Here is a 23,463-nt window from a genome sequence, read left to right on the forward strand (position 1 = left end):
GAAGGCCCCACCTTCTCAACCTCACTCCTTTCCTGACATTTGGTGACACTTAAGTTAAATCATCACCAGTCAGCTCTCTCTCTCAAAAAAAGGTTTCATAATCATTATGACCAGCTTTTGAATGTCTGTCCATCCATCAAAGATTTTCCCCATGTTTTTGAGATTGTAGTCAAGATCACATGAATTCACAAGGGGCAAACATTAAAAATCTCCGGAACAACAAAACTATAGCACTGTTCCAAAATGCTGTGCTACATTTATAGAATGCTACATTCAAGAGTCAAGGTTGCTTCAGAGTTGGCAGCACCAGCAACTGGAGCATTTCTTAACTGTCACATTTACACAAGGTTCAGTTTACTAACATTTAATGCCTTTGCAAATTTCAAATGCACATGATGCAAAAAGCACCAGTTCAGCAGTCAGATCCCAATTAACCACCTTACATCCATGGAAGTTGAGTTGTCACTTTTAGCAGTTACCTTCATACAATTTGAGCTTCATATCAAGTGTGCTATAGGGTACATGGAAAACCACTGGGGTGAGGGGGTGGGGAGTTTCTGCCAGCATTGGCCATGACCTAAAATGGTGATGCAGGTGAAAAGTCTAGCATTACTGGTTAAATGAGAATTGCAGCAGTGTGATCTCACATTGTGATCCCACCCACCCTCCGTCACTTCACTTTGGCGAGGTTCACTACTGCTTCTGCAAAACATGAAGGGAAACTTACTGGGGGCACACAGGTAAATGAAGCCCCTAGAGAGAGGGGGACATGCCTGGGCAGTGCCCCTTGACAGGCCCCCTAGGGATCCCTTACTATGTATGTGCGGGGGTTTGCCCCGATGTGTGTGTGTGAGGGGAGAGAATTTCCTCGCATCCATGGGGTGGGATGGTTCCCCATATCCGTGGGGGAGGGGATGGGAATGTATTTCTTTCAGCACACATTGGGACACCTTTTAAAAAGTGGATCAAAATCCGGCTCACCAGTGCGATGGCAGAAACCACGCCCCCAAATTTTCTGTGCACACAGATGCCAGTAAACCTGGACAGAAAACTCGGCTTTGTAGCTGCAGACCCTTACTCCAGTTTTCTCACCTTAGCCAGCACTCTGGGTGCAAAATTCTGCCTCATATCTCTAAAGCACCCAGGTGTTTCGAAAACCTACTGGGAACTTATTAAACTTTTCCATGTTTTGGCAGAGGATTGACTCTGATTTCCACTGTCTGTTCAAATTAAATATGGAACACCCAGCAGCAGAGGTGCAATCAAAGATTTAAAACAGACAAAGCTCTCTAAACATGCGCAATAATGTTAAACAGACAAGAAAAATGTTGCATTATCTTGGATTTCAGGCGACTTTGTAAAGCCCTCCTTTAATAATGACGCGCAAATCTTGAGTACCATAATTTGATATAATTATATAAACCAGGTTATTTATTTTTAAATTATCAAAATTATTTATAACAGGTTTGGATAACAAGCAGCAATGCACTGTCAGAAAACTTTAATTGAGAATAATATGCACAGAAGTACCTTTTTCCCCTCACAAAGCTAAATATTATGCTATTTTAGCTTAAAAAATGTGTTGACTGCCTCTGGGTAAGTTTAATACAGATCTGGACTTTGTAATTATTTTACATTATCATATATATTAGAGCTTGAGACATGAATTATGCTGTTATTTCATTCTTGCCCTACATCCACTGGATCTGCACTGCAGTAATTCAATGAACTTAGGCTGCAGTTGCTACGATAAATGACTGCCATGTTAAGGATCGAATGTCGATTGGCTGAAGGTATTCAGTAATTACAGAATCTATTTAATATAGAATCACTGTCTTACACAATACACATTAGCTGTAATAACAAAATGCACATAAACTATGAGATTGATGACCAAATCATGTCGCTTTCGCTAGCTTAAAGAAGCAGTACTACCAGAAGCTGAAATTAAACTAATTTACTTTCCTCTCTTGCTGAACAACAATCTTTACTGAACCATGTCATTACTTCCTATTAGAATCTAATTAAATAAATTTTTAATTGGTGTGCCCAAAAAAAGCTGCAATTATATAATGCCTTCCCACATCTTCAAACATACCAAGGATACAAGGAATTACTTGGATGTGCAGTCACCATTTATGTAGGTTAACAAATTTTACTCAGCTATGTCCCTCAACCAATGAGGTAAATGCTCAGTTGAAAGTGGGCTATTGGCAAGAGAAAAATGCTGATTCAAAAAAAAATTTCAGTGGTAACAAAGACTCTGATTTTAACTGCCTCCTGACTGGTGAAAACCAGACAGGAGAGCCAGTAAGAGTAGGGCAAATCACATAACATTTGTGAGCCAGCTGGTTCTGTGCCAGGTCCTGCTATTAATTTGATCTTTTCAGGAACATAACCACAGGAGAGAAGCAGATTCACATTAAATGTGCAGATCTTGCCTAATGTTATCATAGAGATTTATAATTTTGATTGAAAGTCTGAGCAGAGTCCATGCCATTGTTTATTTTGCCATCCGACGAACCTGTCCGGAACGAGGAGAGACCCAGCACAAAATGTTAAAATATTCGTGAGGGCAAGAGGAGTAGGTGCGCTTCTCTAGGCCTCACCAGAAGTCTTGAACCTCCCATGCACCAGGATACCCTCTTTCCTGTCTCTCTCTGCCAATGCCTGCCAAGAGACTTCACTTCATCCCAAACCCTGACATGAGACCTGTCCATCTTCCAATTCCTGCCAAGAGGCTACAACTCATCCAATCCTCGTCAAGAGAATTTTCCTCTCATCCCAATCCATCTCCAATTGCATTGGGTAGCTAGAGGCTGTCCTTCCACCAAATGTTGACTTATCTACTGGTTAGGTCAAATTGGCCAAATGTCAGGCTGGACTCTGTAGACCTTTACTTAAACAACACCCTGTGTTGATTGATAGGGCCTTCACATCCTCAGCTTTGCATGTTTTGTTGCCCACTACCAGGTCCTATGCACTCTGGTGAAGATTGAGGCTAAAATGTCACCCGATAATTCCTGATAATATATGCTGCATCTATCATGTGTCTGTCTTCAAATCGGTGTAAACTGTAACTAAGTGGTAACATTCTCACCTCTTTAAGACATGCTGCAAAGAGTTGGGTCTTTTGGTTGCCATGCCCAGGAAGTCAGAAATTGTGAGGTTCATTGCTGATGATTTTAAGGTATATGGTACCAGTAAGCCTCAACAAGCACTCCAATTAATAAATAATATATTTTTACTATAAAATCAAAAAGTAAAATGACAATATAAATGGCCACAGGAAGTGATGAAATAATAGTTAATTGCATTTGCTGCATAACATCATGTCCAAATGCCAACTGCAGTCTTCACTGCTTAATAGCAGAAAAAGGCAAAACAAAAACTGGAACTAGAACTTACCAATGCACACAGCAGGTCAACTGCTTCCAAAATAAGTTCCTGATGACCAATGCGTGTGACACCTAACTCCTCAAGCTCTTGATGTGTAATGTGTAAAAGTTGATCTCCATTGATCTTTTCCCTTTCAAAGTTCTTTATATATTGCTGAAGACAGTCATCGAGCCCTGTATACAACATTGAAACAAAAAGAACATGAATACCGCCTTGATCATCATAGGATCATCCAGCACCGGAATAGTTCATTCTGCCCACTGTGCCCATGCCACCTTTCTGAAATTAGTCCAACTCCCTTTTTCTTTCCCCATGGTCATACAAATTAACATCCAATTCTTTGAAAATCACTACTGAATCCACATTTACCATTACTTCAGGGTGTGCATTCTGGTTCTTAAAAGGTTATTACCAAGATATGACTTGAATTGGATTCATTCCAAGAAACTGCAATTATTTATCACAATCCAATTCTGGCCCATGATGCTGTTCTGATAATGAACATTCTGTACTGTGGTCTGAATCGGGCTACTCATCTTACATTATTTGACACCACGCTTAATTATCAAGTAAATATTAGCAAGCTAACTATTTCAAATATAAGTATGTCCAAAATATGCTAATTTCTTTTGGGGGGTGGAGGCGTGAAAAATCCCATCCAATGGTTTTCCCTTTGGGGGATGGTGGGGGAAAGATTGCCCCACCATCAACCCATTTTTATCAACCCATTGAACTACATTATGAACATTCCTTCCTTGGCCACAGAGTTCTGGCTTTTAGTCCAAAAATAGGAATGCTACCACTAAGACAGAATTCCTCCAAACGAAATAATTGTTCATCATTGACTCTGAAGTCCACAAATGTGTAATTAATTTCTGTTGGCATGGCAGAACCTAACTGTATGCTTTCTAACAAACATTTCACAGTATTACAAGTGAATCCTGAAAAAGTATTCACAGGAAGAATCAGAGGTGCTAACTACCTGGCGTCCTCAATTCTTTGTTGCCAAGTCCCCTTCCAACAGGGCAATGACAGATGCTGGTTATAATCTGATATTCTGGCATGAAACTCTAAACACAACAGTATGAACAGTTTACTTTTTATACCAATGTGATGAAACAAACCGTTCAAAACACAATGTGTTCCCATGCTTATTCTGAAATACCACGCGCAGAGGCCTCCACCTCTTTTGGAAGAACCATTTCTGACTCTTGCCACCTGAGGTATGACCAGATGCAAGCACTTTCTAATTATGTTCTGACAGTTAACCATTCTCCATTTGTCGTACTTAATTGAGGGATCACAACTTTAAGTTATCTCTAGCCTCCCATTCATCTATCGAGATAAATTTGAAGTGGATAGTCTGGCAAGAGTAAATTTTATCAAGAACCACTGGCTCACAGTGGGAAAGTGGAAGCAGTGCAACAAAGCATTGTGATTTCAAGAATGTTTTCTGTTATTGGTATTGTTGAAATCAATGGCAATATGGGCACATATCTTCAAGTTCATGTCGGCTCACAGGATGTTAGATGACATGGTGTTATGTGAAGAAGTAGGCAGGTTGCTGTTTGGAGATCAGAGGCTAAATCTGTGAATACCTGTTATGGATATGGGGATACGGACTCAATTCATCTGAACCTCAACTGGACCAATCACAGTTGCCATGGCTTCTTCAGATGATGAGGGTTAGATGTTCAGAGGTGAGTGGACTTACTCCCCAAAGCCTCTCTAACTCAGATTGAAAACTCTATCTCCCCGTATCTGCAACAAAATACAAAAATCACAACAACATCCAAGAAAAGCTTTCTTTTGGATCACCACCAATGTCTTAAGTAACTGCTCCCTCCACCAGCAGTGTACCTTGGCTGCAGTGCACATCATCTACAGAATCCACTGCAGCAAGTTGCTAAGACCTCTCCAGCATGACCTCCCAAACTCAGAACCTCCATCACCTGGAACAATAAAAGCAGCAGGCATGTTGGGAACCCCATCAATTTCAAGCTCCCACTTCAAGTCACACAATATCCTGGTCTTGTTGCTCAGTCAAAACCCTGAAACTCCCAATTTAATGCCACTATGGGGGCACTTTTGCCACGTGGACTGCAGCAGTTCAAGAAAGCTCACTAATACTTTCTTATAATTAGAGATTGTCAATAAGTGCCTGTCTTTGTGCCAACTTCAATATTCAAAGTGTAAATTAAGTTAAACAGCATGGAAAGCAAGCATTTGTGGGAGCAGAAAGTAGATTATGAAAGTAGAAAATACTGAAATTAAGAAGGTTTAGGAAAACTTAATGGGATTATGGGCAGGTAGAGCAATGATGATGTGCCAAAGAGTAATAAAAGTAATACCAAGTGTGGGGGCAATGAGGTGTTGAGGCTTACAGACAGAACATTAAGTAATGATAACTGAAGTTGTTGTTTAAGGAAAATGAACATTTTGGGGGTATAAACATACCTACAGAGGAAATCAGTGATATCTGGTTTTGAGGGAATTGGATTATGAGTAACTGAGGGTGATGGGTCACTCACAATGGAGATAGTTGGCACTTGAGAAGTGAAAGATCAGTGTGGCATTGAACAGTGGGAACCTTGAAGAAATGAATATTCAGTTTCATTTGGAAAGCAATGGAGTGCTGGAGACAGTTGTGAGCATTTCATTGCAGAAAGGATATGAGCCATAGATTTACCAAAATGAAATTGGGGTTGTAAATTATAGTTAATAAGAGATCTGATACAAAGAAACTATGGAGCTGGAGCAAGCCATTAAGATCATTGAACCTGCTCCAGCATTCAATTCACTCATAGCTGATCTTCAACAATGCCTTTTTCCAACACCATCCTCACATCTATTTACATAATTGGTATTTAGAAATCTGACAAAAAAATCTTCCGAAAATCCAACTCCCCTTTATCAACTGTGTTAATAATATCCTCAAAAAAACTCCAACAGTTTCGTCAAAAATTATCGAGCATTCATAAATCCATGTAGTCCAATTAGGTAATTATTATCCAAAGTGTCCATTTATCACATTCTTTAGAATCAATTCTAGCAATTCTCTACTACTGATGTAAGGCTAAAAGATCTGTAGTTCCCAATTTTCTCTCTTCTCCCCTTCTTAAATAGTGAAGTGACATTTGCAACCTTCCAATCTGCACAAACCATTCGAGAGGTTAGAGCAATGCGATTCGTTTTCAATTGCTGTCAGAATAATCACACAGAGGCAGTGGGTAGAATAACCTTCCTGAAGTTATTCTACGCATTGTCTGAGACTATAGCAAAACAGGCCCAAGCCTGGGCCTGCTTTTTCAAAGGCTCAGTGTGATGTTAGTGTATTTTTAAGACTTTTTAAAATCATGGTCACAGTCTTAGGTGATGTCATTGTTGGAAGGAGAAAATAAAAACTGCAAGTCAGGTGACAAAGTTTTTAGTTTTGTTCTGGCTACACTGTTAGAGGTAAGCTTAGCACTTAGAGAGAGAAAGAGATTTCTTTTCCAGCTTGCTTCTATTTGCTTTGAAAATTTTACCAATTACCTGAAAGAAAGGCTTGTTGCCATGCTGCAGTAATTAATCTATGCCTTGGTGTTTTGGGGAGCTGATACGACTACAGGCTGCTGAGTTTTCAAGATAATTTGAAATCAGCATTCAATCCAGGGAACTGGATTCCAGGATCACATGAGCAGTAGTCTATGCTGTGTTAAACCTGTGAAATGGGTCTTTTGTCTATGGGATTGGTTTTGATTGGAAAATTGTAGACATCTTTGTGAAGAGTTGTACGTTTTCATGGTTGTTCTGTTTCTTGTCTGTAATTGATATAAGTACTTGCTAATTTTATTACCATACATGTCAACTATATTCTTAAATAGACTCTTTGATAAGAGCTCCCTGATGGGTCACTTGAATTATACCTGAAGAGAAACATTTCATGCTTATCCTGGTCAAATTCAAAATGCAAAACTTAAGATTCAAGTGGGCTTAATAAAACACTTTAGTGTTTCTAACCTGACTCATAACACTCAGGTAATCAATTCCAGCTGGGCAGGCCACTGGCTATTACCAGGGAAACTCATACATGTAAAATTAGGAAGGGAGTAGATAAGATAGAAACAGGGAAGTTGTTTCCACTGGTGGATGAAACTAGAACTGGGAGGCATAGCCTTGAAATAAGGGGAGATAGATTTAAGACTGAGTTGAGGAAGAACTTCTTCACCCAAAGGGTTGTGAACCTGTGGAATTTGCTGCCCAGTGAAGCAGTTGAGGCTACCTCATTGACTGTTTTTCAGGCAAGGATAGATAAATTTTTGAACAGTAAAGGAACTAAGGGTTATGGTGAGCGGGCGGGTAAGTGGAGCTGAATCCACAAAAAGGTTAACCATGATCTTATCAAATGGCAGAGCAGGCTCAAGGAACCACATGGCCTACTCGTAGCTCTTATGTTTTTATGAGCCCCACAGGGAGATTTATTAGTAATTCTCTATGGACCTTGTGTGGGTTATCACAGTAATGTTTTGATTAAGCACTGAAATGTAAGGGTCAGGAACATTTTTGATCAAGTACTGTTCTCATGTATTGGTCTCAGATTTATAGCCAGCATAACTGTTCACAATGATAGTTTTTGTTACTATCAACAGTCGTGAAAACGATCGTCAAAACTTCTGAATCCACTGATGAAAAACTGAAAATGTATTTTCTTATTAGCAAGAAATTCAATGCACTGACAACATTGTTAACACATTTGTGAATAATTAATTAAAATGTTTGCAATCCCAAAGGTGATGAGTGTTTTCCCCAAGAAGCTTTCAAAAATTCTCATCATTTAACTGAACATCCAGTTTCTGTCAATCTCATGTCTTTGCCAAAACAGTTAAAACAAGAAAAACCATTTTCTGACAAATTAAATTCTATAGCCCATTCTCAGATCATAAGGAGAGAGGGGCATGAACAATAATTGGCAGTGTGAGAAAATATCCATAAGACAGCATACCATTCACAGTCAGTCAATCATGTATGATTGGAAATTCTAGACTTAATCAGATGCACCATTTTACTGAAGGGCATTCCATCAGCAAATAGAGTCCAGAAGCAAATTTCAAGGAAATAAGTCAAATGACTTGGGAAAAGGACTTGATAGTCAGAAATGGTCCAAGACACGTTCGGTTGAATTATTCTGCATTTCTTCTCAATCATGTCTCATCCCTTCTTTCCTGGTGTTTTCCATCTCTGCCCTCACACCCTGCACTCCCCTTAAGTGTTCATGGACTAATGGATATTCACTCCAGTTTCCCAAGATCTGGAGCATCCATTACACCCAAAAGCTGGAATTTCCACCCTCCTGTTCTCAAAGGTAAAGGTCACCATGCATTCAGGGAGCTGTTTCACAGGGGTAGGCTTTTTCTCACCGCTACACTTTCTCCTGACACACTGGCTGAACATGGGTTACCAGGTCGCCAGGATGTTTCAGGAGTTGGCAGGAATTGAAGGTTATGAGCAACTCTGGCCATCAGCCAAATGTAGGCAGCCTCTCAGAGGTTGTCTGGGGTGCAGCTGGAGTCAGACACACCATCTCATACTGGATGAGGTTATTCATTAAGGCTCCTGTCTCTCAACCTTGTCCGTTGTCTGAGGTGTGGTGACCCTTGGGTTAAATCACAACCAGTCAGCTCTCCCCCTGCAGAAAACTCATTGTAAAAATATTGGAGGCAGAGGAAAATAGGTGTTTGATTGATAGTCAGGAATTGCCCAAGTGGAAAATGAAGGGCTGAGTTTTCTCATTCAAGTTGTGAATCTAATATCAAGGTGATTTCTGAGTTTCAAACCCAGCGAGGGTAGCAAGACAGAAGCATGAATTTCCTAGAGGCCAATTAAGAAGCTGCCTTCAGAAGCCCTATCTGATTAGGGACAGCAGGCACAGCCTGAAGACACACAAGGGGCGGAGCATGAGAAGGGAAAGGCAGGTGGTTATGAATGCTGTGTTGCTGCTGAGCTGAGTGGAGATGAAGAGTGCAGCATAAGACAAAGGTACCATCCTGGTGAAGGCCAGCCAGCAGCCAGTTCCTCAAACCCAACACTATCCAATAAATCCATCTACAGGTGACAAGCAGACACTTGCAATGTCCTGAAGGTTGCTAATTTTGTCCTTTAATGTATGAATCTCCTTGCACCAATCTCCCACCTTTGCCAGCTGTGACTAGGTGAGCTGCAGACACAGAGGGGCCCTGTGTGCCACTGGCAAAATTCAAAACCTTGCTAATTGCTTCTATAATTACCTTAAATTGGCATCCCACCACTGACAGACAGGTGGTCGCCGGCACACATTCCCCCTGCTTTCCACAAGAAAAGCAGGAGGTGACAGCTCTGTTGGAATGCCTATTTGCAGGCATTTTGCAAATGTTCCTGCTCCCCAACTTCCAATCATGCCTCCAATGGTCTGGAAATACACCCCCTAAAATGTCTATTCCCTTCTCAACTAGCATGGAGGGGGACTGTCCAAGAATGGATGTGTTGTGCAACGAGTGACCAGAAGGTGGTTGCCAGGTGACTGGTGGTGATGTGTTGAAACATCCTGGAAGTTGAGTTAATGACCCTAGATAAAGTCAAGAATTCACTTCATGGGAGTTAATTATGCATCAAGAGTCTACCATTCCATGGTGCTACCAGCTAACTTTGCCAATGTAAACAGAGTACTTCATACTTTAAAACCATCAGGAACATACATGTTAAGTTTCAGTTGTACACACTGCCAGCACTTTGAGGCCCTTCAGCCTTTCTGAATACAGTCAGTGCCCTCAAGCCCTGCACCAAATACTGTGATTCTTCCACTCGCTCTTGTTTCAATGCTTATGTCCCAGATTGGTTTCAGGCAGCATAAAGTTATATCAAAACTGAGGCTTCAAATTCCAGTATAAAGGGGGCAACAATTGGGGCCATTAGCAGTGCAAACATGCATTGAGGAGGAGCAAGTATTGTCTAATCCATTAGCCACATTACCATTCTCATGAGAGAATAAGTGGCCAACTGAGACAGATACAATACAGGAGGAGGAAAACAATGGCAAGTAGAATGAATGGTTTGGGGTAAACATGTGGCTTTGTCAAGTGGGGGACAGAATGGATGAGGACGAGAGGAAAATGTATAAAGTGGCTGGCTATGAAACAGAAACTAAATTTTGGCAGCAAAGTGGAGAGGGAAAGAGAAGATAAGTGCAACAGGCAAATGGGAAGTGGATAGTAATAAACGCTGAAGGGCAGAAACTGGAAGTATGGTACTTTGCCAGGGGAAAGATGAAAGGTGAGGGATATGGGAAGCAGAGTTTTAGCATGTGGGAGAGGTACAGTGTCACCATTAACTGAGGGGGAATGGAGAAAGTCTGTGCACATGAAGGTCTGGAGAGAAAAGAGGGGAAGGAAGAGCACCTTCCTGGAACAAAAAGACTAGAAGAGTATTAGCTGATTGGAAAGGAAGCAGGGTTCCAGGGTTGAAGTGAGAGTGGAGAGAGAAATGTATCAATTTGAACTTGAAGAGTTGGGGAAGAGAGTGTCTTACGTGCAAGAGTGCTCAGTGAACTAAGATTGAACAATGACGATGTGAAGAAGAGTAGTTAGGATTGGGGCAGGAGAGGAGTTGAATGTGGGTGTGCAACATTTGACACGAGTGACAATTTGGCACGAATCAAGGCTTCATCCGCTTGAACATATGTGCAGGATGAAAGATGGTCACATCACCAAAGATACGTTATAGAGTGAGGTAGCTCATGTCAAGAACAGCAAGGCACCCAAAGCTCTGATTCAAGGATGCTGTTCAAATAAGAATGACAGCCTCAATATCAATCACAAGGAAACTCTAGCTAATGATTGATACAAATGGTGACACCCGCGGTGGGCAGGAATTCACCACCACGACAGCATGTGATTTCAGAAGACGCATAGCAGATGCCAACCCTGCAAACATGATGTCAACAGAGGTCATCCTGCATGACCAGCAAGGGACAACTTCATGTATGACACTGGTGGCAGACTTTGCCTATTCAGAAATGGTTTAGTCAACCAAAGGAATTGATCTCACCAAAGATCTGAGACTGCATTTGAATCATTTCTCACAGATGGAAGGATGCTAACTGACAGTTAACATAACTCTTGGGTGTGATGGTCTGGTCATTGAATATCACTCCTAAACATTTTAAAAACTATTAATTTTGAAGTGTAAACATGCTTAAAATTAATCACAATACATAATCTCCTTGAAATCTATCACTAACTTTGTATCTTCAATATTTGGATTTCCACCACCCCATCTAGGGGTTTCAGCTAGTTATGTTTTTCCTCCCATGCAAGTGATGGATGTTGAATCTGCTGAAAATGTAACACCAACACCCATGTGACTACTTGTTTTGAACTGCCACCAGTTGTGAGCAGTCAGCTTTGTTTGGAAGCTTTTGCTGGCTCTTGTTGGTGGATTTAAGATGCATGCAGGAAAATTCTCACACAAGCACATTCATGAACTGCAGTGTTGCACAAAGTGAAATGAAAAATATTGACATTAATATTCAAAGGCAACATAAATTACTTGAGCAGCTCATCGTAATTAACTATATTCATTAATACAATCTGTGGAACCTGTCAATCAGAAACTGGACTCTATCATTGTATTGGAAATATTTCATAAGCAACAGGAAAAATGACGTATTTACACAGATGATCTTTCTATTTATACAGCAGCAGACAAAACTGCAAAGCTCTTTTTGACTTCCCTGCGCCTAATGCGGAGTTAGAGGGCTATCTTTAGCATTTCAGATCGTGGAAGAAATTCCATCTGCTGTCAGTGTCGGCAATTCTAGCAAAAAGGCATTTTTGGCAGCAGAGGAGAATCTCTCACAGAGTGAAGCTGGTAATAAATAAATCAACCCTGTCGGGGGAGATGTCCCACATCCAACAACCGACAAAGCAGCTGACATCCTGAAAAACATTTACATGGTGCCTTTAGTGTGGTGAAACATCCCAAGGCATTTCACAAGAGTGCTTGGTCAAGATCAATTATTTTCTTCCAAATCTGATTAATCATTAAAGCCTATGTCTTCCCACCTTCAAAGCATTGCTTGCAACGCAACCTTAATGGCCCTAGTGCCAAATCTCTATTGCCTTAAAAATGGATTTCTCCAATATCATCTTTGCTGGTCTCCTCCCATCCTCCAGGGAAAACTGCAGCTTGAGTTCACTCCCCGACATGCAAGTCATCCTCATTCTTGCCTCAATGGATCTATGTACCCCTTTATCCTTTGACTCATGCTCAGACCCCTACATGGTCTCACCTGATACATTTCCAGTGACGCATATGACCCTTTTGTCTCTGGATTCTTGTTCTTTCCATGCATACTGCTTCTCTATCATTCAGCTAGCATACCGCCAATCTTCGGACCCTTACCAAAAAATGACTTTGTCTTTTTCAACTTCTCTTTGTTCATGGATCAGTTTTCCCAAATATGCTTTCAGAGCCTCTTTGATTTTCCCATCTCATCCTTAACATCATTTTAATCCCTCTTTGAAGTGTTTTTAGACTCTCTTATACCAAACAGGCACCATATAAAAAAAGAACGTTTTTGACGTTCATGCCTACACACTTATTCACATGGAGATGATTTAGCTCAGCAACTGAATGTTACAATGCTTAATCAGTGGGAAGTCTCTTTTGACTGCAGTGTCTTAGCATGTAAGCCTGCTGAGGCAACAGCATTTCAATAAATATTAACACAGTTTAGCTCTTGAGATTCCACCCTACATCCACAATGCTTATAATATAAATAATGGCATTTTAAATACAAATTGCCAAGAGTTTATGAAAGATGTGGGATTACCGCATGTAGGATTCTATGAATATTAGCATTATAGGTGTTCCCATGACAGTCCTGTGTCTACATGTAACAGAGACATTAACACATTACTCGTGTGGGATAACACCATCCCATTTAAAACTCAATTCTCTGGGACTTTTTTGTTAAATTGTAGGTCTTCACCATTCACACTTTCACCTCACACCATCTCCACACCCCAGTGGCAATGGACTGCCCCCCACTTACTCCCTTGGCCCCTCATAGCTTCAAACCAACTCATGACAGCCCACCCACCAAGCCTGGCCTTACATCCTCCATACCAATCCACCTAATATCCTCTCAGGAGCTATGTGAAACAAAGTAAAGGTCTAAATATCTAAAGGTTGAAATAAGCGTCACTATATCAATATACTCCTATTTATAAAATCATAGAAACCCTACAGTGCAGAAAGAGGCTATTTGGCCTATTGAGTCTGCACCGACCACAATCCCACCCAGGTCCTACTTTCCCTTATCCCAACATATTTACCCGCTAATCCCTCTAAACTACGCATCTCAGGACACTAAGGGGCAATTTTAGCATGACCAATCAACCTACCGCACATCTTTGGTCTGTGGGAGGAAACCGGAGCACCCGGAGGAAACCCATGCAGACACAAGGAGAATGTGCAAACTCCACAGACAGTGACCCAAGCCAGGAATCGAACCCAGGACCCTGGAGCTGTGAAGCAGCAGTGCTAACCACTGTGCTGCCCATTCAAAGTCCATTCAAAATTTTAAAATCTCAAGTACTTAATCTCTTCTAAACACAAATTTCTATTCATAATCCCAAATTAAAGACAGCTAATCTCTTGACCTCTCTAATCAGTCAATCAAATTGTGAACTTAAAATCCCTCCCCCACACCCATACCATTCTGCTGAGATGATTTTACTTCTTAGAAAAGGCAAGCATTCATAATGATAGCCTTTGGGGAAATAGCAACGAACAGTTCATATCCCTATAGTGTAGAAGGATGCCTTTTGGCACGTTGAGTCTGCACTGACAACAATCCCACCCCCAGGTCCTATCACCATAACGCCTGGTATTTACCCTGCTAACTCCCCTGACACTAAGGGGCAATTTAACATGGCCAATCAACCTAACCTGCATATCTTTGGACTGTGGGAAGAAACTGGAGCATCCATAGGAAACCCACAGAAACACAGGGAGAATGTGCAAACTCCACAGACAGTAAACGGAGGCCAGAATTGAACCTGGATCCCTGGAGCTGTGAGGCAACAATGCTAACCACTGTGCCACGATGCCACCTAGTTATTTTGACTGATTGAATTGATTTTCTTTCAACTTTCATTGACAGACATAACCTTTTTATTTTCAAAGGGCTTGGAATTAAATAATCTTCACCTTGTGACATTCAACAGACCTTTTACATCCACTGTAACAATTTGAGATGCACATGCTGCAGGTGAAAGCCCTTTCCGCAGTTCAAATGGTCCAACTGAATTTGAGTTTCCGTTACATGAATAACATCCCACCAGCTGTCTTTTTCTAGCAAAAATGGAATCTGTAAAATACAATGGGCGAGACTTCCACATCTAGGTTCTGCCTGCAGAGTTTCCACCACTCCTGGAAAATCCTAGCCCAGTTGTTTAGGCAATCCAGGCTGATACTTCAGTGCAGTACAGAGGGTATGCTGCACTGTCGGAGTGCCGTCAGTCAGATGAGAGGCTCCATCTGCCTTCTGATGGGGACATAAAAGATCCCATGGCACGGTCATAAGAACATAAGAAATAGGAGCAGGAGTAGGCCATCTAGCCCTTCGAGCCCGCCCCGCCATTCAACAAGATTATGGCTGATCTGAAGTGGATCAGTTCCACTTTCCCGCTTTCTTCCCATAACCCTTAATTCCCTTGTCTATCAGAACCATATCTACCCATGACTTAAATATATTTAACAAGGTAGCCTCCACCACTTCAATGGGCAGAGAATTCCAGAGACACACCACCTTTAGAGCGAAGAAGTTCCTCCTCAACTCTGATCTAAAACTGCCACCACCCCCCACCTATTTTGAGGCTGTGCCCTCTAGTTCTGCTATCCTTTCTAAGCGGGAAGAATCTCTCTACCTCTACCCTATCTATCCCCTTCATTATCTTGTATGTCTCTATAAGATCCCCCCTCAGCCTTCGAGTACAGACCCAGTCTATTCAATCTCTCCTCATAGGCTAACCCCCTCATCTCCGGTATCAGCCTAGTGAACCTTCTCTGTACTCCCTCCAAGGCCAATATATCCTTACGCAAATGCGGCAACCAAAACTGCACACAGTACTCCAGTTGCGGCCTCACCAGTACCCTGTACAGTTGCAGCAAGACCTCCCTGTTTTTATATTCTATCCCCCTCATTATAAAGGCCAACGTTGCATTCGCCTTCTTGATCACCTGCTGCATCTGCAGACTGGGGTTTTGTAATTCGTGCACAAGGATCCCAGGCAAGAGCAGAGGAATTCCTCTTGGTTTCCAAGCTATCAATTATCCTTGCAATGTCCTGTGGTCACAAAAGCATTACTGTTACTGAAACAGTGATGGTGAAGGGTCATCATTGACCTGAAATGTTAGTCTGACCTGCTGCGTATTTCCAGCATTTTATGTTTCTATTACCATTGAAACAGACTGTTCATTTGTCCCACATTAATGCATTAAGTCTTCTCTCTACTAATGTAATAATAACTTGTTAAATATCAAACTTGATACATAAGAATTGCTACATGAAACCCGGCTGTCATATTTCCCTATATTACTACTGTGATTGTACTTCACAAAACTTTTATCAGCCTTAAAGTTCCTAGGGCATTCTGAGGCATTATAAAAATGCAAGTTCTGTATAATAAAACAATAAATTCAAATTCCATTGCAGACAAGAAGATTTTGATCATTTACAAAATTCCAGGTTGCGACACTCCATTAGCATCATACAATATAAAAATAAAAAGGATCAAACCAACCCCAATGAACAGCACATTAAGTGATCAGTGTCAAGAATCCCAGTTATTAAGTTGACGCTCACCACCTTCAAATCAGCATATCAAGACCACCTCTCGTAAGACCATCTCTAATTCAGATCTGATGGTGGACAGGCAGTGACTATGCTTCATAAACACAGACAGCATGGTATCCCTGTAACTATATTATTCCAGAATACGTGACATCTATCTGCTTCTGAGTTGGAAGGCTCTGGGTTCAAACCCACTCCTGGACTTGCTGGTCATGAAAGAACCCAACCACTGGTGCTGGCAAGCCAGTGCATGCCAATGCTGGTCCACAGCCCAGATAAATGGGAAGGATTAGCAGATGAAAGGATATCCTGATGAAAAACCTCCCACCAAATCCATTAACAGAAAGGAGTTATCAATCAGCTTTGTGGCGATCCCACTTAACATGGCAAAAGCTGAAAAAGGATAGTAGTTAAACCAGTCAATCTAATTACTGGTTGGAGTTTGATCACCCCCTCATGTTGGTGGGCAGATTCAGTATGTGATTACCTTGATACCCACAAAAAGCATGAGTATAAGATAGAATACTAGTTGCAATATATAATTCCCTGGTGTTTAACAGGAGCATTAAAATCTTTCTTGTTCACAGCCCTTCTTACCTTCTCTTATCAACACACTATATAATGTATGGATGTCAAATGGTAATTCCAACACACATTTATTGCACAAACAGAATAGATGGCATTTAACTACTTTATATGTGGTTCTCTCGTAATGAGGGCTTTCCCACACAATTCTTATTCTGTGCAATAAAACCTTCATTCATCAGATTAGCCATTATTAGTTTCTTATTGATGAATACAGTGGTTCAACAATGCACAATGTCAGTTCCAAAAGAAGTCGTCTCACAATACCAGGATCAAATCCACAGATTTATTTGGGGTCACGAGCTTTCAGAGCGCTGCTCCTTCATCAGGTGAGCAGCACTCTGAAAGCTCGTGGTTCCAAATAAACCTGTTGGACTTGAACCTGATGCTGTGAGACTTCCTACTGTGCCCACCCCAATCCAACGCTGGCATCTCCACATCACTGTTACAAAGGAGGCCACTTGATCTGTCCTGTCTGTGCTAACACACAGCAAAAGAGAAGAACCACCACATTTCTTTATTATTTTTCTAAATTATCAATCCAGTGGTGCACATTGATTATGATCAGCTGGTTTGACCAAATTATGTCACTTAGAACTTTAAATAAGGAATGGAAACATTTAGTCTGCTGTAGTGAAGGATATACTGTGAACTGTATCATAATCAAACTGCTGAAATTAATTTATGTTGGATGTTCTGGCCAATTACCACTGTCCTGTATGCTGCTCCCACTCACCCAAAATGTATTTTACAACCACAACAGATGTTATTGCTGAGCAACCTAGATCCCAGTTCACCTTACTGATCATAAACCATTATTTTTATTCCATTCATAGAATCATAGCATCCTATATTGCAGAAGGAGGACATTTGGCACATCAAGACTGCACCGACCACAATCCCACCCAGACCCTATGCCCGTAATTCCACATATTTATCCTGCTAATCCTCCTGACACTAATGGACAATTTAGCATGGTCAATCCACCTAACTCGCACATCTTGGGACTGTGGGAGGAAACCAGAACACCTGGAGGAAACCCACACAGACACAGGGAGAACATGCAGACCCCACACAGGCAGTGACCCGAGGCAGAATTGAACCCAGGTCCCTGGCGTTGTGAGGCAGCAGTACTAATCACTGCGCCACCATGCCGCCCCAGCTGAAAAACAAGTTTCCCACTTATCTCACACTTGTAACTCAATTCACCATAACCTCTCATTAACCTCGCATCAACCTCATGTTTTCAAAAAAAATCTCTTAAACCTCACAGACCATCTGTTTCCAATAACCTCCCCCTGTTTAATTAACCCTAGACACACACAAACATACAGCTTTCTTCACCCACACAGAACACCAACAAAATCGCCAGAAATATTTTAAAAATATATCTCATCACAGTATCTATACAGCCCACGAAGACGAAAAGTATGGGCACCTTAGCTGTATAGTGTGCCAAGATATTTAGCACTTGTGCTGCTGGCTGTTTGTTCCAAGTAATAAATCCAACGTACAACACTGGTGAGGTTCCAGGAAAACACTCCAGTCAGATGCAAAAAAGTGACTGACACCAATGATGGAAATTAGTTTCATTTTGGGATCTGTACATCACCAAACTATCTGCAAGGATCAGACCTGAGATTTACAGAACCCAAAGAAGATTCTTCAAAAGTAATAGTACATGTAACCTACATCCCAAAATCTTGCCCATAGCAGGATAAGATAATGCTTGAATGAACTTCTTGAACACTGGCAGGGCTGCTCCTGTTAAGTAGGTCACACTTACATGACCAACATAATAAGGAGACAGCTAACAATATCCTTGGGTTTTCAGCTCGTTCATAACTGTTAAAGACAACTTTCTATCTCAGGATTAAATGACAGCAAACAGTTGTCATCAAATGGCTTTACTCATCGCGTGAAGTCCTGCTTTGCAGTTTTGTTCTTTTTAAAACTGCAGGGTCTTTAATGGTTTTAACGAAGGTTTCTTAAATATATTAAATAGATCAACAGAGCTATCTTCTTATAACAAATACTATTCACTGCAATAATACTTCATCATGAGTCACACAGTATTAGAGCACAGCTGTTTAAGCACACTGACTGGCATTTTGTGAATGACTAAAGCACTGAGTTCAATTTCAGTTATAATAACATTTCACATAAACATGGAAATGTGAGGATTCTGAACAAAAGATTCAAAAGAATGGCTCTGAAAGCATCTTATTTTAAATAATGGGTTGTGTTCTCTGTTTTTTTTGAGAGACTGATGTAATTCTTAATCCAGGGAAAACAGAGATCCTATTTTGTACTTCAGAGTCTCTGAGCAGAGACTCTGAAGTACAAAATAGGAAAGCCCATGAAGATGCCAAGCAGGAAACTCATTGTTGATTAGGTTTTTTGATTTGAAAAAAAGAATTATATTCTAGATTTCCTTTGTCTAAATGAGATTATTTAATGAGTGGCTGAACAGTGATATTCCAGCTCTCATCCCCATTTTGAGGCAAATCAGTTGATCTCAGGCAGGGTATACATTGGGATTCTATGTTCTGATGCCAGCACCACCGTCGCTGTCACCAGAAGCTGAAGTTGCAGGGAGAGTGTGAGGCCTGGGATCTGGGAGCAGGGTAAGCACGAGAAGTTATCGGCTGCCGATCAGGTGGTGAAGTGTGAACAATGTGGAGGTAGGACATGGTGGAAACGAGTTAGTAGGGGTCCCTGCTCAATCAGTGGCCACCAACCCCATCCCCTCCTGCCACCTCTTCACTCTCAGCCTCAACCGTATAACACCCTTCACCTTCTCACAACCGCAACCTCCCCTCCCACACAACTTCATCCGCAACCCAGAACAAAGTCTCAGCCCCTTCAGGCTGTTGGGGAGGTGTCCAGGCTTTTGAGAGAGGAAGAGAGAGACAGACAGACACAGATTACGAAAGGAGAGACAGAGCGAGGGAAAAGAAAGCAAGCAAGAATGTTGGGCTGAGTTTCAGCAGTGCTGTGACTGAGGCACAGAAACTGTGCTCCTCAGGGCTTGTTTAGGTGATTCAGTGATATCTAATTTCAACGTGCATAGTAAATCTGTAATATTCAATGATTTATTTTATTTCCTATTCCAGCTAGGAAAGCAGCGTTGCATATATATGGTACAGTATTTCAGTTTGTACATTGTCTTTTCTAGGCATGAAATGTCTGAAGGAACCTAACTCTGGTTTTAACATTGAATCATGGAATCTAAGGAATCACAGAGTATTTTCACTTGAAGTCATGATTTTCAGGAACACAACTACAACTTTAAGTGTGGGCTTGCTGAACCAGGAAAAATAGATGATGAAAATAAGCTGTACACAAATATTGCATAATATGGAAATCTGTAAGGATCAGGAGGCATTAGGGAGTAGAATGTAAGAACTCAGAGCAGGAGTCGGCCCCTCGAGCCTGCTCCGCCATTCAATAAGATCATGGCTGATCTTTTTGTGGACTCAGCTCCACTTACCCGCCTGCTCACCATAGCCCTTAATTCCTTTACTGTTCAAAAATTTATCTATCCTTGCCTTAAAAACATTCAATGAGGATGCTTCAACTGCTTCACTGGGCTGGTAATTCCACAGATTCACTACCCTTTGTGTGAAGAAGTTCCTCCTCAACTCAGTCCTAAATTTGCTTTCCCTTATTTTGAGGCTTTGCCCCCTAGTTCTAGTTTCACCTACCAGTGCAAACAACTTCCTTGCTTCTATCTTATCTATTCCCTTCATAATCTTATATGTTTCTATAAGATCTCTCTTCATTCTTCTGAATTCCAATGAGTATAGCCCCAGTTTACTCAGTCTCTCCTCATAAGCCAACCCTCTCAACTCCGGAATCAACCTAATGAATCTCCCCTGCATCCCCTCCAGTGCCAGTATATCCTTTCTCAAGTATGGAAACCAAAACTGTTCACAGTACTCCAGGTGTGGTATCACATGTGCCTCATACAGCTGCAACATAATCTCGCTGTTTTTAAACTCCATCCCTCTAGCAATGAAGGACAAAATTCCATTTATCTTCTTAATTATCCGCTGCACCTACAAAACAACTCCTTGAGATTCTTGCACAAGGACACCCAGGTCCCTCTGCACAGCAGCATGCTGCAATTTTTTTCTATTTAAATAATAGTCTATTTTACTGTTATTCCTACCAAAATGGATGACCTCACATTTACCAACATTGTGCTCCAACTGCCAGACCCTCGCCCACTCACTTTAGATTATTTATATCCCTTTGCAGACTTTCAATGTCCTCTACGCACTTTGCTCTTCCACCCATCTTAGTGCCATCTGCGAATTTTGACACATTACACTTGGTCCCCAACTCCAAATCATCTATGTAAATTGTAAACAATCAGTCCCAACACTGATCCCCGAGGCACTGATCCACGGATCGCCAACCAGAAAAACACCCATTTACCCCCACTCTTTGCTTTCTGTTAGTTAACCAATCTTCTATCCATGCTAATACATTACCCGTAACACTGTGCACCTTTAACTTATGTAGCAGTCTTTGGTGCAAAGGAAAATATTAAAATCTCTGAATAGTCTATGATTCCATGCCATTCCCCCCAACTTCAAACTATCTAATCCAGCAGGTAGAAGATAGTGGCAACATGGCAGTATTATCACTAGTAATCCAGAGAAATATGGTAATACTCCAAGACCTTGGATTCAAATCTCACAACGGCAGATTAAATAAAATTTGGAACTTAGGGATAGGCAATGAGTACTAGAATGAGTGACTGAATAAACAAAAATACAAGAAGTTGTGCATTCTTTACATCTATCTCCAACATTCCTGGTGATATAGCAGACACAGTGGTGGGATTTGAACCAGTGTGCCCCAGAGAGTTAGTCTGGGCCTCTGGATTGTTACTCCAATGCCATTAGCACTAACTCATCCATTTACTGAATTGCAGAGCAAACTCTTGAGCTGAATGATATACTGCTCTTATTTCTTCATATGGGTTGTAAAGCCAGATTAATTGTTTTGGAAACTTCCTAATGGTGGTCCAAAGCAGTAACTGGCTTACTTTCATTCCCTAATGGGAATGTTCTTCAAAAGTATCTTCAGATCACTCATGCCTGGTGCAATATAATTGATGGATAAAAAGCTAAAAAAAAACAGCATCCAGGAAAGAGCTTATCAAATTCAACCAAATTAGCTGCTAAAATGAGACATAGATCCACACTTCAAATGTTTTAATCATCATTCCCAAACAAAGCAGATCAGAGATCAGGCACTAATTCATTATGCCAACACCACCTTCAAATCCAAACTGTAACGCTAACTCTTCATTCAAACTTAGATCTTAGAGTATTACTCTAACTTTGTATTGAACATTTTTAACCCAATTTCGATCCTCCTTTGCACCTTTTTTTTAGAACTATACTTCAGGCTGGAGGATTGGACAATCTGCATCCAGACTTCACTGTGATGATAATTATTATTTCAAATAAGGTATTTTTTTTAAATATATAACACTGATATAATGCAAGCTCTGTAGTGACAGAGCAGGATTGCCACCAACACAGTGGTGAGAGTTCAGTAGACTGTCACCAGTGGTACATCATCAAATCATCTGCCAAAAAAGAATGCCTTTTCCCAGCAATCTCATTATTATTTAATGATTGTTGTGTTTCTGTCCTGGGAATCATGTCAGCAATAACTCTTAAAAGTTGCATTATCGGCTGGTGATTAAGAACAGCTAGTACTGAAATACACCAGGATTGTGGTAGTTGTTAAGACAACATCATAAATGGTCATCAAAATTCAGGATAGGAGCAGCATATGAATCAATAGCAACTTTACAATCAATGCCAGTTAACCTTCAGAGGGACCCTTCTTTACAGTAATTTTAAAGGTTAAAGATAATGAGCTATTGCAATTTTGCATTCTCCAAATCCATTTGTTTGTCACTATCATTTTGGTAATTAAAGCTGGATCAGTCACCTTGTCTGGGTTCAAATTAATAGGAAGTTGAGGTTTTACAGAAAAATTGTCCACCAAAATTATAGATTGCATTGTTTGCATTAAAGTTCCATGAAAAAGTTGTTAAAATGAATATGGAGAACACCTGCGTGATTTCTATCTGATGTCAATTTTCTTAAAAATTATCACCACTTTCCTTGTAATGCATACATTCTGAAAATTGTTGCTCCCAGTTGCTTTTGAAAATCCAGCAAGAACCGCTTGAAAGATGGGCTGTTAGATATTAATAATAATGTTGAATTACTGCCGAAATACACTGCAATAGGTAATTCTCAATACATGGTGGGGTTTAACATCAAGACTGGTACAGTACAACTCCACAGATGAAGCCTGCATACACTCAGAGTGTGGACCCATTCTTTTGGAATTGTGGAGTACAACTACAAGGCAGAAGCCTTACATTCAAGCAATTCCACTGGTGGAATTTCAAGGATTTATGTAATGCAGCCTCGTAAGTCTATGCTGGGCCCTCTCCAAAGCTGGTATATCCTTCCAAAAGTGTGGTGCTCAGAACTGCTCACAGTATCCCAGCTTTTGTCTCACCAGGGCTTTGTGTAGCTGTGGCATACCTTCTAACCTCTTCAGTT

General features: G+C 40.9%; 1 protein-coding gene across 1 annotated transcript in view; it reads right to left on the minus strand.

The window, feature by feature from the left end:
- Positions 1–23,463, minus strand: part of LOC145342123 (connector enhancer of kinase suppressor of ras 2) — a 711,051-nt gene that overhangs the window by 626,090 nt on the left and 61,498 nt on the right. Inside the window, exon 2 of the mRNA XM_080187363.1 lies at positions 3,409–3,572. Coding sequence (XP_080043489.1) covers positions 3,409–3,572 — 164 coding nt within the window. The remainder of the gene's footprint in view (positions 1–3,408; positions 3,573–23,463) is intronic.

Source organism: Carcharhinus amblyrhynchos, chromosome 4 (assembly GCF_965287045.1).
Source record: "Carcharhinus amblyrhynchos chromosome 4, sCarAmb.v2.hapA, whole genome shotgun sequence".
In the NCBI taxonomy this organism is placed as follows: Eukaryota; Metazoa; Chordata; class Chondrichthyes; order Carcharhiniformes; family Carcharhinidae; genus Carcharhinus; species Carcharhinus amblyrhynchos.